This window comes from Pteropus vampyrus, unplaced genomic scaffold, assembly GCF_000151845.1.
Source record: "Pteropus vampyrus isolate Shadow unplaced genomic scaffold, Pvam_2.0 Scaffold244, whole genome shotgun sequence".
NCBI lineage: Eukaryota > Metazoa > Chordata > Mammalia > Chiroptera > Pteropodidae > Pteropus > Pteropus vampyrus.
In genome coordinates, this window is record NW_011889025.1 from 603,739 (window position 1) to 619,123 (window position 15,385).

General features: G+C 36.1%; 1 protein-coding gene across 6 annotated transcripts in view; it reads right to left on the reverse strand.

Annotated features, from left to right (window-relative positions):
* Window positions 1–15,385, reverse strand: part of ACSL4 (acyl-CoA synthetase long chain family member 4) — a 101,593-nt gene that overhangs the window by 6,474 nt on the left and 79,734 nt on the right. For all 6 annotated transcript variants that reach the window (XM_011374325.2, XM_011374324.2, XM_011374326.1 and 3 more), the window contains 6 exons: window positions 14,804–14,943; window positions 13,460–13,632; window positions 11,371–11,445; window positions 6,247–6,438; window positions 4,641–4,755; window positions 1,104–1,261 (listed from right to left, as the gene is read on the reverse strand). In XM_011374325.2, the coding sequence (XP_011372627.1) occupies window positions 1,104–1,261; window positions 4,641–4,755; window positions 6,247–6,438; window positions 11,371–11,445; window positions 13,460–13,632; window positions 14,804–14,943 (853 nt within the window). The remainder of the gene's footprint in view (window positions 1–1,103; window positions 1,262–4,640; window positions 4,756–6,246; window positions 6,439–11,370; window positions 11,446–13,459; window positions 13,633–14,803; window positions 14,944–15,385) is intronic.

Below are 15,385 nucleotides of genomic sequence, written 5' to 3' on the forward strand. Positions count from 1 at the left end.
GATAAAGCTGAATTGAAAACAGGATTCAGTGAAGGTAAGACCCACCTGCCTCACCCCCAGCCTTTTTCCAGTGTCTTCTATTTGGCTACCAGAATACTGGCAGTCAGACTAATATCCTCTAGGCAAGAGAATGGAGAAAGTTTCTTTGGAAGAATGGAATGACCCAAGACACTACATTTGAATAATTTTGCAATGAAGCCCAGTAATATTTCCAAACAGGTTTTCAGTACCTCATTCCCAAATGTGAATGGACATAAAAGGATCAGTAGTTATATGAAAGGCCATGACCAAAGTAAGCACAGTGTAACTTGGAGGAAATAGAGCCAGCAGCAGGAGAAAACTTCATAAAAGGAATTCCTTTAACATCTTTCAAGGAATAAGAGAAAACATATTGACTGTATCCATGAAACAACAGGATGCTATTAAAATAACACTGAGAAAGCTGGAAAGAGCTCTTTAAATTAAAATTCTGATATTGGAAATTGGAAATGCAAAAGACAGAAGAGATAACAAAGTTGAGGGACTCTGCCAGAATATGAAGCAAAAAGGATGAGATAGAAAACAAACGAAAAAAAGATAAAATTAGATGTTGAAAGCAGGAGGTCCAATGGCCATATAAAAGTATTCCCAGATAAAAACACAAGCAGAATTTCGAAGGGGAAAACTATGAAAGAAGAGCAAACAAACAAACAAACAAAAGATAAACAGATGGATATTTCCCAGAACTGAAGGGCATAGGCCTCTAGATTGAACAGGCCCACACCAAGTAAGTATATACAATGATAAACAATAAAAGATCCACATAAGGGCACATCATTATAAACTATCAGAACAAAGAGTGAACATTCCAAACAAACCTACATGACCACTTAGCAGGGATGCTATAACATACAATAAAGAACTAGATAGGTTACTCTATTATATGAGGTTTAATAATCCTTCCAATGTGGAAATTGATTATGTACATTTAAGAGACAGGTTTTTAAAATCCTGTATTTTATTATGAAAACAAAACAAATATAGACATCTTGAAGAGCCTAATGCACAAGATATCATTAAATGATTGTGAGAAACTTCAATAGACAAGCAATTTTTTTACTTACTGGCATTTGCAGCTTCTCTAATTTCTTTCAGTATTTCAGCCTCCATGGCAGGATTATTGCAGATATCAACCCAAGTTCCTTCCACCCCTTTCTGTTGTGCCAAAAGTGTCAACCGTTTTTGATTAGGAACCACAAAACTAATCACATAGGACTGGTCACTAAAAAATTAGAGAATAAAACAAAATAGAAATTAAAACTCTGAGAACAATTATTCATATTCGAGGATACAGTACAGATTAGTTTCAAATATATACATATATTTGAATTTATATATATGAAATATATGTATAATTTCTTATTTGTTACAGTTTCATTAAGAAGTAATAAAGACAGACAATATAGACCGATGAACTAGAATAGTGAGCCCAGAGACAAACACGTGCATATATGGCCAAATGATCTTCAACAAGGGTGCCACAACCACTCAATAGGGAAAGGACAGTCTCTTCAACAAATGGTGTTGAGAGAACTGGATATCCACATGCAAAGGAATGAAGTCGGACCCTTACTTTATATCACATACAATAATTAAAATGAATCAAAGACCTAAACATGTAAGAGCTAAAATTACAAAATGCCTAAGAGAAAACATATAGAAAGATTCATGACAGTGAATTTGACAATGCTTTCTTAGATATGACACCAAAAGCACAGGTGACAACAACAAAAAATAAATGGGAATACAACAAAAATAAAAAATGTTGGACGTGGTTTCATAATGTAGCGGCTCCATAATGTAACGTTCCATAATGTAACGTCTGCTTTACACGCAAAAGGTCCTGGGTTTGTGCCCCAGTGGAGCCACGGTCCATGGTTTACGGCCATGCCACCCTGAACAAGCCCGATGTCTGATCTTGGAAGCTAAGCAGGGTCAGGCCTGGTTAGTACTTGGATGGGAGAACACCTAGGAAGACCAAGTGCTGTAGGCATAAATAATAATAATAATAATAATAATAATAATTATTATTATTATTTTTATTGAATTGAAGAAAATATCTGCAAATCATATATCTTATAAGGGGTTAATATCTAGAATATATATAAATGCCTATAACTCAATAACAACAACAAAAAAACCCAATTAAAAAATGGATGGAGATCTAAAACCATAAAACTCCTAGAAGAAAACAGGCAGTAAACTCTGACAGTGGTCCTGGCAATGATTTTTTTTTTTATTTTGATTCAAAAAGCAAAGACAAAAAAGGAAAAATAAACAAGTGGGAGTATGTAAACCTAAAAAGCTACTGCACAGCAAAGGAAACCATCAACAAAATTAAAAGGCAACCTATGGAATGGGAGAAAATATCTGAAAATCATATATCTGATAAGGAGTTAATATCCAAAATATATAAAGAACTTATTCAACTCAATAGCAAAAAAAAAAAAAAAAAAGAAAAATGAAAAAAGAAAGAAAAAAAAATCTGATTTAAAAATGGGCAGAGAAATGGAATAGACATTTTTCCAAAGACATACACATGGCCAACAGGTACATGAAAAGGTACTCAACATCACTAATCGTTAGGGAAATGCAAACAAAACCACAATGAGATACCACCTCTCACCTGTTAAAATGGCTATCATAAAAAAAAAAAAGACAAGAAATAACAAGTGCTGGCAAAGATGTGGAGAAAGGGGAAACCTTCTAAACTACTGGTGGGAATGTAAATTGGTTTAGCCACTATGGAAAAAAGTATAGCGGTTCCTCAAAAAATGTAAAATAGAACTACCATATAATCCAGCAATCCAACTCCTCAGTATAAATCTAAAGGAAATGAAAACAGAATATTGAAGAGATATCTGCACTCTCATGTTCACTACAGCAATAGTCACAATAGCCAAGCTCTGGAAACAACCTAAGTGTCTACCAACGGAAGAATGGATAAAGGGGGGGGTGGTGGTGTGTGTGTGTGCGCGTGCGTGCGTGCGTGTGTGTGTGTGTGTGTGTGTGTGTGTGTGTGTGTGTGTACCCAATGAAGTATTATTCAGCCATGAGAAAGAAGGAAATTCTGCCATTTGCAATGACATGGATGAATCTTGAGGTCATTATGCTAAGTGAAATAAACCAGACAAAGTAAGACAAATACTACATGGTAACACTTATATGTAGAATCTTAAAATTAAAAAAAGTCACTCATAGAAACAGAGGTAAAAAAAAAAAGTGGTTGTCAGAGGCTGGGGGTGGAGGAAAAAGGGAGAAGTTGATAAAAGAGCATGACCTTTCAGCTATAAGGTGAATAGGTCTGAGGATCTAATGTAAAACATAGTGAATATACTTGCTAACACTGTATTGTATAATTGAAAATAAAAGAAAAAATGTTTTAATGGGCAAAGGACTTAACTAGACATTTCTCCAGAGGTGATATACAAATGGCCAACAAGCATATAAAAAATGCTTAACATCAATAATCATTAAGGGAGCCATATCCCCTCACACCCATTATGATGACTACTATGAAAAAATAGAAATGAGTGTTGGTGAGGATGTGGAAAAATTATAACCCTTGTGCATTGCTGGTGTAAAAGTAAAAATGGTGCTGTATTATGGAAAACAGTATGAGAGTTCCACAAAAAATAAAAATAGAACTACCATATGATTTGGCAATCCCACATGTGGGTATATATCCAAAAGAATTGAAAGGAGGATTTTAAAGAGGTATTTGCATATCCATGTTCATAGCAGTATATTCACAAAGTCAAAAGGTGGAAGCAACCCAAGTTATCCATTGATAGATAAATGCATAAACAAAATCCAATCTCTATACATACAATTCTATGTTATTCAGTCTTGAAAGGGAAGGCAATTCGGACACATGCTACAATATAGATGAACCTTGAGGACATTATGCTAAGTGAAATAAGCTAGTCACAAAAAGACAAATACTGTATGATTCTATTTATATGTGGTATCTAGAGTAGGCAAATTCACAGAAACGGAAAGTAGAATGGTGGTGCCCAGGGTTTAGGGGGAGAGAAAAATGGAGATTGTTTAATGGTTATAGAGTTTTAGTTTTACAAGATGAAAAGTTCTGGAGATTAGATGTACAACAGTGTGAATAGTTAATATTAGTGAACTATACACTCTGTAATGGTAAAAAATGATAAATTTTATCTTGTGTTTTTTTACAATTAAAAAATTTAAAGGAAGTAATAAAGCCCATAAAAAGAAACCATATTAAAATATAAAGAAAATGGTTCAATCGCTCAGGTTTTTTTTTATTTAGAAAATGTATGCTAGTTGTGTTACCTTCTTGGGAAAATTACTTAAGTCTCAGTTGTTAATGGATGTTAAATGAAATAACTTTTGTAGCACAGTTAAGTATTTAGCAAAACACAGTAGGTGTCTAATAAATACTTAAAATATCGGATTATCTCATATAATCTTCAAGCTGATGAACTCAAGAATGTATATTTTGGGAATGTATAGCCTTCCCCAACTCTGATGAGAGTTTGATGTTTCCCTTACGATAAAATATAATCAAAAAAATTTCCCATTTTTTCTTTAAGTATATGAAACACAAATCTAACTTTTAAAATTACCTTTTAGCAAAAGCACAGATGTTGTCAATAAGTGGGCAGTTCTTCAGTGCAGCTTCCACTTTCCCAAGAGATACATATTCTCCTGCTTGTAACTTCACCAGATCTTTCTTACGATCTGTTAAGTCATGAAAAGTTATCCATCATCCATTTTATTACAGTCTGTACAATTTTGATTTTCTTTCAATATTATTGCCTTAATCTTTATTCACAAAGATATTTCTAAAATTTTGTTAAACATAATGCTTGCCCAGACGTATCAATTAAAAAAGAAAATGCCTAGTTAAAGAAGTACTGGATAAAATGTTATACCTTATACCGAAAGCTTTAATATCTTATTATAATCTTTAACATTATAATGAAGTTAATAGAAGGAACAAAGACTTTAGAGCATTAGATTTGAATGACAGCTCTGCCTGTTACTAGCTATGTGATCCTAGGTATGTCAGTTGACTTCTCCAATACTCAATTTTATCAGGGGTAATGATGCCTACCTCATATAGGCATTTAGCCTATCTCATACATTCATACATACAGTGTTTACATACAGAACATGGTGAATAAATGTTAATTCCTCATTTTTCATATTTGACATTATCTTGTTAAAATGACAGTGTTCTAAGAACATGCTGGCACAGCATAAATAATCATCATGGGAGTGCTGACTCGCTTACCCATAGCCTGGGAACCCACTCTATATGCCAAAAAAAAAAAATGAAAAAAGGGAAGCTGTTATTGGTTCTAGATTGAACCATGTTTCCTGGGAATATCCCCAGCAAATCAAACTTCTCGATGAAGAACCAATTGTCCCTGGAAATCTCTAACTATATTCAGGTCAGATATGGGTACAGAGACAGATTTAAATATAACTGAGGAAATTTTATGGCTTGAAAAGGATCTGACTGGGACCTGACATAGTGGTCCTTATCAATTAGCCAAATTTTTATCTTAACTTTTACCTGATTAAAGTGAATAGTATAGGACCATTTGGAGTAATGTTTTGACTTAATATTTTAGTAGGCTCAATAAGGGCAGTGATAAACCAATGAACATTCTCAGAGCAAATTAATGTTGAGGATTGATGCTATAATTTTCTAAGGTTCAGGGCTAGTTAGAGCCATATAAATGGACACTAGAGAAAACAATGTCTACACTGCCCCTTGGTGTGGGGAGGTAAATGGTGAGGAAGGCCTAGAATAGGGTATGTTACAGTAGACTATTATACAGAACCACATGTTATTGACCAAAAAATATACTTCTTATGAACAATTTTAGTATTCTAATTACCCATGTGCTATTTTCCTGCCCATCCTCCCTAACCTCAATGTTGCTGCTGCTGCTGCTGCTGCTACCACTTACTAAGGTACAGGCACTGCCCTGCTCTAACCATTTTACATATGTCAACTCATTTAATCCTAATAAAAATCCTACCAGGTCAGTATTCTTATCCCTATTTTACAGATGGAGAAGCACAGACATAAGTTAAATAACTTGCCCAAACTTTAAACCAATGGAATCATCAACCCTATTAATGACTTGACCAATATCACCTTTTGTATATGCCGCAGTTGCAAAAACCAAGGAAATCATAAAATAATAATACACTGACCAATAATCTGTAAACATCCATCGGGATGAAATTCTCCAATATCACCAGTGCAAAACCACCTTTGGCCATTTTCATCCACAGAATAATCTTCTGCCGTTTTCTCTTCATTTTTAAAATATCCCATGGAGATATTTTGTCCACCGATTACGATTTCACCTCTTGGGTTTGGCTTGTCATGAATTGTATAACCACCTGGAAGTCATTAAATCAAAATGAGTTATTGTTCTAAAACAAAATTTACTTGCATTAATTCTTAAAGGTCTTCTGCTAATCTTTTTCTGCTGATCAAATTGTACATCACTTTATAGGAGAATATTAGTTTGTATTTACTGAGATTTATGTGAGGATAGTGGGTGACTGTGATTTCAGGAGTACCAGGGAAGGCTGAGTGATAATCACCAACCACCATCCATCCTAAACCTTGTCATGACCATTAAAATTTCACACTTAGAACCAATTAAAGCTTATGGTTGACAGAACTCTGTTAAGGTAAAATTACCCACAAGAAGGATAATACTGGAAGCTGTTATAAGTAAATTAATAATATGCTAATATCAATGCATTTCAGATTTATCCTAAGGAGATTTTAATCAAAGGGAACAGGTAGTAAATGCCCACCAAAAGCAATGCCATTAAGTGAGAGAGAAAGGGCAACTATGGGGAGCAGAAAGGACATTTTATTTTCTTAATTTGGCTTTTAGCCAGTCTTGACTTTAAAAATTAAAGGAATTGACAATAACTTAAAATATTCGATTACTATTCATTACCTGTTTATTAATAAATAAAGCTTACTTTAAGGAAAGTATACAAAAATCTGAACTCATAAAATGACATGCTGATTAGATTTTTATATCATAAAAGGATTAAAAGCAGGACTCCCTTCAGCTGTTAGATGCTCTATTTAAATAATAATTTTTATTTTTCGATTATAGTTGGCATACAATATTATGTTTGATGTATAATATAGTGATTAGACATCTATATAACTCACAAAGTGATAATCCCAATAAATCTAGTACCCATCTGACACCATATATAGTTATTACAACATTACTGAATATATTCTTTATGCTATACTTTATATCTCCATGACTATTTTATAACTTACCAATTTGAACTTCTTAATCCCTTCCCTCTTTTTCACTGACCCCCCCCCACCTGGTACCCCTCAAAATGTTCTCTGTATCTATGAGTTTGTTTCTGTTTATTTTGTTCTTTATCTAACTTACTCTACTCAGCATAATACCCTCTTGGTCCCTCATGAAACATCCTTTTCCATCACTTTACTTTCAGTCGGTGTGTATCTTTCAATCTGAAGTGAGTCTCTTGTAGGCAGCATATGTAAGAGTCTTGTTTTCTTATCCATTCAGGCACCCTATCTTTTGATTGGAGCATTTAATTCTCTTTCATTTGAAGTACTTGTTGATAGATATATAGTTATTGCCATTTTTTATTCATATTTTTGATACGTAATTTTTTCTTCTTCTTAAAGAAGTCCTTCCAACATTTCCTGTAATACTGGCTTGGTGGTGATGAACTCCTTTAGCTTTTTTGTGTGTGGGAAGTTCTTTATCTATCCTTTGATCCTAAGAGATAGCTACGCTGGATAAAGCAATCTTGGTCAGTTATTGGTCTTGGCTTTTCATCACTGTGAATATTTTGTGCCACGCCCTCTGGCATGCAAAGCTTCTGTTGAGAAATTGGCTGACAATCTTATGGGTGGCTCCGTTGTAGGTAACTAATTGCTTTTCTCTTGCTGCTTTGAAGACTCTCTCTTTGTCTTTAATCACTGGCATTTTGATGATGACTGTCTTCGTGTAGGCCTCTTTGGGTTCTTTTCGTTTGGGACTCTGTGCTTCTTGGGCTTTTATGTCTACTTCCATCAATAAGTTAGGGAAGTTTTCAGTTATTATTTCTTGAAATAGATTTTCAGTTCCTTGCTCTCTCTCTCTCTCGTCTCCTTCTGATATCTCTATGACACGAATGTTGTTGCACTTGGTGTTATCCCAGAGGCCCCTTAAACCATTCTCCTTTTTTGGGTTCTTTTTTCCTGTTGCTGTTCTGATTCAGTGTTCTCTGCTACCCCATCCTCTAAATTGCTGATTTAATCCTCTATTTCATCCAATCTGTTGATTCCCTCTAATGTACTCTTCATCTCAGATATTGTATTCTTCATTTGACTGGTTCCCTTTTATGTTGTTTTCCATCTCCATTTTTACGATTTCTATCTTTTTGTTAAAGTTCTCCCTGAGTTCATCTATTCTTCCCCTAAGTTCATTGAGTATCCTTATAACCAATGTTTTGAACTCTGCATCTGATAGATTGCTTGTCTCCACTTTGTTTAGATTTTTTTCTGGAGCTTTGTTCTGTTCTCTCATGTGGGACATGTGTCTTTGTCTCCCCATTTTGGCTGTCTCCCTGTGTTTGTTTCTATGTATTATGTAGGGCCCCTAAATCTCCCAGTCTTAGTGAGTGGCTTTATGTAGTAGAGTAGGTGTCCTGTGGGTTCCAGTGGCACAGTCTTCTCTGGTCACCTGAGCAAGGTGTTCAAGGTGTGTCCCTTGTGTGGGTTGTGTGTGCCCTCCTGATGTGGTTGAGCCTTAGTTGCTATTTACACTTCGATGGAAAGGATTGACCTTTTGGCTGACTGGTTGTGAGGATTGGCCGGTGAGGGGCTGACCCTGCAGAGCAGGACTCACTTTAGCAAGACTCTGGTGCCTGCCCAGTCTGTCCTTTGGGTGTGTTCTCCTCAGATGCACCCCTGGGTGGTGCCAGGTTCCATCGCAAGTCGAAGCAGGCCACTGGGTGTGCCCGCCCAAGGGCCTCTTGGGAGGGGCCCAGCTGCAGGTCAAGTTCAGCTGTAGCCTGTGTACTTCTGGGGCCACTTGGTAAGAGTCTTCGAGCAATCCGCAAATGGCTGCCAACTGTGCTGGGTTTATAGGTGACTCGAGAGGCCAAGCCAGAAACTGAGGCAGGCTGCTGCTAGTGCTGGAGTTGGTGCTGCTTAGCAAGACGTATAAAGCATGCTGAGGCTAGATACTGCTTGTCTGGGTTTTGTGAGCCTTTGAGAGATTTTAGGAAAGTCAGCAGTGAGAGCCAAGACAAGGCATTTGTATGGAATAAACCACCGGAGGCAGCTTGGGTGGGTTTACAGGTTGAGAGAGATGGGATGAGGTCTCAGGGAATCACCTGGGTGGCATGACCTGTGTTATACAAGTTGATGGAGACTCAGGTACGGGAACCACCAGTGTCGGCACACAGGGAGCGGGAAAGGCTCAATCAAGGAACAATGGATATTGCCAGCACTTCTTTCTGGGAGAAAGCCACCCCTCCAGCCCTCGCACTGAAGCCCGACAACTCATTGTCTTCCAGTTAAGTCCCTGGTGCTCCTCAAGCAGCTGCCTCAGCGCTGGAACTCAGAGTGAGTGAGTCTGTCAGTGAGGAAGTGCGGGCTTGGGCCCTTTAAGAGGAATGTCTGTGACACCCGTAGCCCTCTGTCTCACTCAGCCACAATCTCCGCTGGTTTTCACAGCCAGAAGTTGTGGGGACTTCTATTCCCAGCAATGGAACCTTGGGCTGGGGAGCCCAGTGTGGGACCTGGAAGCCCTGCTCTTCAGGAAAGGGTAAGGGCTTTGCAGTTAAGATGACCCTCTCGATTCTCGACCAGGCCATTTCGCATCTCTACCATCCTATCAGCCTTGAGGTGACCTCTTATGTATGTCCCCAGTTGTATGACTTCTGTTCAGCCAGACCTCAGTCGACTCCCAGTGATTGTTGCTCTGTAATTTCATTATAATTTTGGTGTAGTCACAAGAGATGTGTACAGCATCTACCTTCTACACCATCTTGGGTGGTCGAGATGCTCTTTTAAATGGAAAACTATTCAATATTTCATTATGACAAAACCAATTTTATGTAAAATATTAAGATAGTTCCTATTATATAAGGCAAAGATTCCTCCAAATAAATTACATGTCCAAAAATAAATCCACTCCTGAAAATTGACATTGAAGTACAATGAGAAAATCATTAAATGAAAATTAATGGCAAAATTCTCTGATTCCACTACCTAGTAAATAACCCATCTCATAATGAATTTTAAAGCTGATGCCCAATACACAAAGATGCATACTAGCTATATCTTCTTCAGATTTTCATTCTAAAATTGGAAGGGCATTATCATGAGATAAAGGAGGACTTATTCCCAAGATATAAAACTCTATGGAATGAAATTGGCTCTTCAATGTGGTATTTAAACAGGAATGGTTATTTGCTCATAAAGTATCAACAATAATGCACATAATAAGAAAGTCACATAAGAGAAACACTGTTAAAAACTTTGAGTTTATGTCAGACAAAGACTATTCATTTTCTTGGGTCTGACCAACTTAATGATGTCCCATAAGGTAACTGGTCCCTCAAATTCTCAGTCTGTGAATATTCTCCTTTAAAATCTTAAATTTTAATTATTCTTCCTTTATTTGGAAAGGCTAGGCTGTTAATTATTTATATATTTTGCAGTTAATGTATATGTTTAGTATTTTTCACAATTTCATCATAGGAAGACTGGTTTCCTTTTGTCTTCAGCTGATATGTTAAAAGGATTACATCAATGTCTGCATAGTGCAGGTTTCTTCTAAGTAGCTTGCCTTTACAGTTACATATAAAAATTCGATTATACAAATAGCTGAACAGTTAAGTCTCCACTATGAAAATATTTGCTGGGGTCAAGATCTAAGAAGTTGTGTGTGTGTGTGTGTGTGTGTGTGTGTGTGTGTGTGTGTGAGAGAGAGAGAGAGAGAGAGAGAGGGAGGAGAGGGGAGGGGAGCGGAGGGGAGGGGAGGGAGAGAAAGGGAGAGAGAGAGAGATTGACCAGTCACTCTATCCCCACTACTTTTTTTTTCCTCTTTACCATCAAGTATTCCCAAGTTCAGAATCAGCATGCCTAGATTCTAGAGGTTTTCTTTTCCTCTTGGAAACTTAACCTAAAGATATAACTGAGGAAAAAGAAAGCTCTGGGAAAAAGCAACAACAGACGACCTAATACTTTAAAGAAATGGAAGTCATGAGGCTCACAGTGGTTTTCAGCATATCTAGAATCACTAGCACTTGTAAAATTCTTACCTTCCTGCCAGTCTTTTAGCTTAATTTCACAGCAAATAAGCGGGGCTCCAACTCTGCCAGTAGTATAGTCAGTAACTACGAGGGAAAAAGCAACAAAGATATTAGCATACCACTTTCCAGACTTGCACCAACATGATAAGAGGAATGTTGGAGTTATAGCCAGATTCTGAAAGATGACAAAAGAATAAGCCATAGTGAAAGAAGTACCATATTTTTCAATATGAAAACTTCAACAGTGTAATTGATTCCAATGTCGTTACAACATCTTTGCTCCTCCTGGTTTTATTTCAGATAATTAAATATAAAAATCTCTGATAAATAGGAAAGCTGGCTCCAGCATTACCTACCTAGGATTCTGATAATACAGATTTTGATTGGAATCCTTCTCTACCACTCACTCATTGATTGGCTGTGTAACTCAGACAAGTTTTTTAACCTCTCAAAGCCTCCATTTCCTCATCTATTAAATGGGGATAGTAACAGACTCTATTTTATATAGAAATATTTTGTGCAAATGAAATGAGATGATACATAGCAGTGTTTAACACCTCTTGGCAAAAATAAATTGTTCAATAAATGTTAGCTGCTATTATCGAAGATGATGATGATGACCTTTTTTAAATGGAATTTGTGATTATTGCCAGCAATAATCAAGTATTTATCAACACCCTATTATGTACTTAGCACTATTAAATATTGTGAGGGCAACATACGGGTAAGGAGACCCTGCCCTCAATGAGCTTACAAACAAACTACCTGGGAAAAAAATGCATGTGAAACAATTTAGAGCACATTTAAACACTAAACTGCATGGCACTGATGGTAAGCACCACAGTACCTGAGACTAGAAAGATCTATGTAAAATAAAATAGATGGAGGAGACTTAATTGAAGAGTTATACATTTGGAGATGGCTATGACCAGTTAGGAAGAAGGGTATTCCAAGAGAACAGAACAGAAAATACAGAAAGGTGAGACCAAGAATGCATGTATGAGAAAGGGTGAGAAGATTATTTTGTCTGGAGAGGAGAGCCAGGTATGTATACAAATGTGGAAAAAATGGAAAACAACGATGGGTAGGAACAATGGTGCCAGATTAAAGCTGTCTTGAAAGCTAGGCTCACCAGATGTGAAGCAGTGTTTGAGGTGGATGTGTCTAACAGAAGTATACAGGATCAGAACTGATATAAGGGAGGCAGACACAGCATTTGAAAGGCTGTTGTTACCTCAGAGCAGTGTGAAGCAATGAAAGGTTGGATGCTGAAGGTGGCATGTAGGAGAGGGAGTGATCTAATGAAGAAATAGAACGATATGATGAAAGTTAAAGATATTAAAAATGATCAGAGGACTTCAAAGCTAATGTCCTGAATGACTTTGAAGATGATAACAGCACTGTCACAAACAATTCAGCAATGGAGAAACAGTTTGGGATAATGGCATTAATTTTGGACACAATAAGTTTAAAGCAAAAGTAGGTTAACCCCCAAAAAATTTTCTATGCCCACTGTTTCAAAAGCTGGTGATTTTGCCCCTCAGAGGATATCAATATCTGGCAATGTCTGGAGATACTTCATTATCACAACCAGGGGGAGTGGGTTACTATTACTACCTAGCTGCTAAACATCCTCTAATGCATGAGAGAGCCCCCGACAATAAAGAATTATCTGGTTCAAAATTTCAATAATGCCAAAGCTGGGAAATCCTGCTATAGGCTGTTGGAAATAACAGAAGAGAAAGCAAACAAGAGGTCAGGGCAGGAATATATAGATTTGTAAGGGAGCAGAAAAGTAATAGTTTATTCTAAGAGTGCAGTTCTCCAAGGAAGCAATCATTTAGAGAAATAAGATTAAAGAATCAAGGTGACAGAATTTTGAGGACTCACAATGTGGCATAAATATTTACAAGGCTTAAAAATAAAGAGTACATATGATATTGAACTAAAACTTTCTAAAACTAAAACTAGGCAGGTTTGCATTAAATCCTGACATTACTTAAGAGGCATAAAATGATCATGGTTCCTAAAAGTAATGCAAAGGGGCTTTATGAGTAGTGACTAATATAGGATTATTTGCCACATTAAAAATGTTTACCTTCAGTAACTGTCCCAGCGCCACATGATTCCGTCAATCCATAACCCTGCCCAACTGGGCAACAGAAGCAGATATTCATGAATCGGTGTGTCTGAGGAGACAGCGGTGCCCCTCCGGACAGCATCATACGGACATTCCCTCCTAGCAGAGCCTTCACCTTTTTAAATAGTATCCTTAATAAAAGGAGGGATAAATTATTTTAGTACATGTATACATTATTCTTGGAAACACACTAATTTATAAGCTCTGGGAAGATTTCTAAACTTCAATTGAAACATCTAAATTTCAAAAGCATGGTGATAATGAAAAGTTAACAAAGCAACAACTAATAACGCCTTGAAAAAAATGCCAGATAAATTCTTAAAAACACCAAAAAAGTGCACTGTCAGGAAATTGCTTTGACATATGGTAAATGAAAATGATGATGTCAAAGGAAAAAAAAATTTAAATTATCTTTGAAACATTTCGGCATCTATCTAATCTCCCTTCCAGTGAAAAATGCTCCCCTATCTCCATGCCCCAGCACTGCATTTAAAGTAACTGTTACACAGAAACAGATTCATAGATACAGAGAATAAACTGATGATAGTTGTCTGATGGGAGGGGCGGGGTTTGGGGGGCTGGGTGAAAAAGGGGAAGGGATTAAGAAGTACAACTTGATGGTTACAAAATAGTCACGGAGATGTAAAGTACGGCACAAGGAATACAGTCAATAATATTATAATTATGTATAGAGCCAGGTGGGTACTAGATCAGAGGGATCATTTCATAAATTATATAAACGTCTAAACACTATGCTGTACACCCAAAACTAATATACAATAATACTGAATGTCAACTATAATTGAAAAATAAAACAAATAAAAAATAAAATAACTGTTATATACTTACTACAATATTTTATGAAAACAGTAATCAGAAACCTTCATGCAGAATAAACTTGAAAAATCACTTTTTAAAGTTAGAAATGACAGATTTTAAACTCAAATGTCTTGATTCAAAAGCCTATTCTAAAAAAAAGTCTAAAAAAGTGTATTCTAGTTTTTCTTCTTGAGACCACATTTTATAATTAAATATTAAATATTTATTCTATTATTAAAATTCATTAAATTGCCAAGATCAGAGTTCAGGGTCATCTGCTTGCTATATAAGCAATGAGGCTTCAAAGTAAATAAAAGAGAAACTCAACTTTATAATCATGGTGGTGATGTTCAAATTAAATTAAATTACCATTTACTTATTTAACTTCCAGATGTAAACACACACACACACACACACACACACACACACACACACACACACAACACAAAAAGATTAGAGGCTCAAACTATAAAATGTACTTACAGATTACAAAGTGGTGCATCATATCCCTTTTTAATCTGTTCCAGTTTGTAGTCATACCCTATCTTGAACAGAGTTTTCTGAATATAATTCATCTCTTGGACTTTGCTCATAACATTCTTATAAATTCTATCCATGGTTTCCTATAAGGTAAGCAAAATGCTCAATGATCTGGAAAGAATACACCAACACTGAGACAGTCTTTAGTTGAAGATACCCTGTGTATAACATCTTATGTAAGCCTTATGTATGATGGATATATTTACTTTATAATATAATTAATTTCACTGACTTTACCTGTTTACTATTTCAAAGACACTATAAATTGGGGTCTCTTCAGTTCTATACACTAGATTATCTAAAATTTTTAAAAACGTTAATAAGTAGAATATAAATATTCGCCTCATACATAAAAGTATTCTTCTCAAAATTCTATCCTCGCCAATAAATTCACTTATTCTCAAATAGCACCAAAACACGCAAGTAATCTATTCTAATCCTGATGTTTTCTCTTTATTACTACTAACTTGTGACTCTTAGAGCATGACAGAGAGCTTCAGTTTCATAAAATTCTTTTGTCCCTCT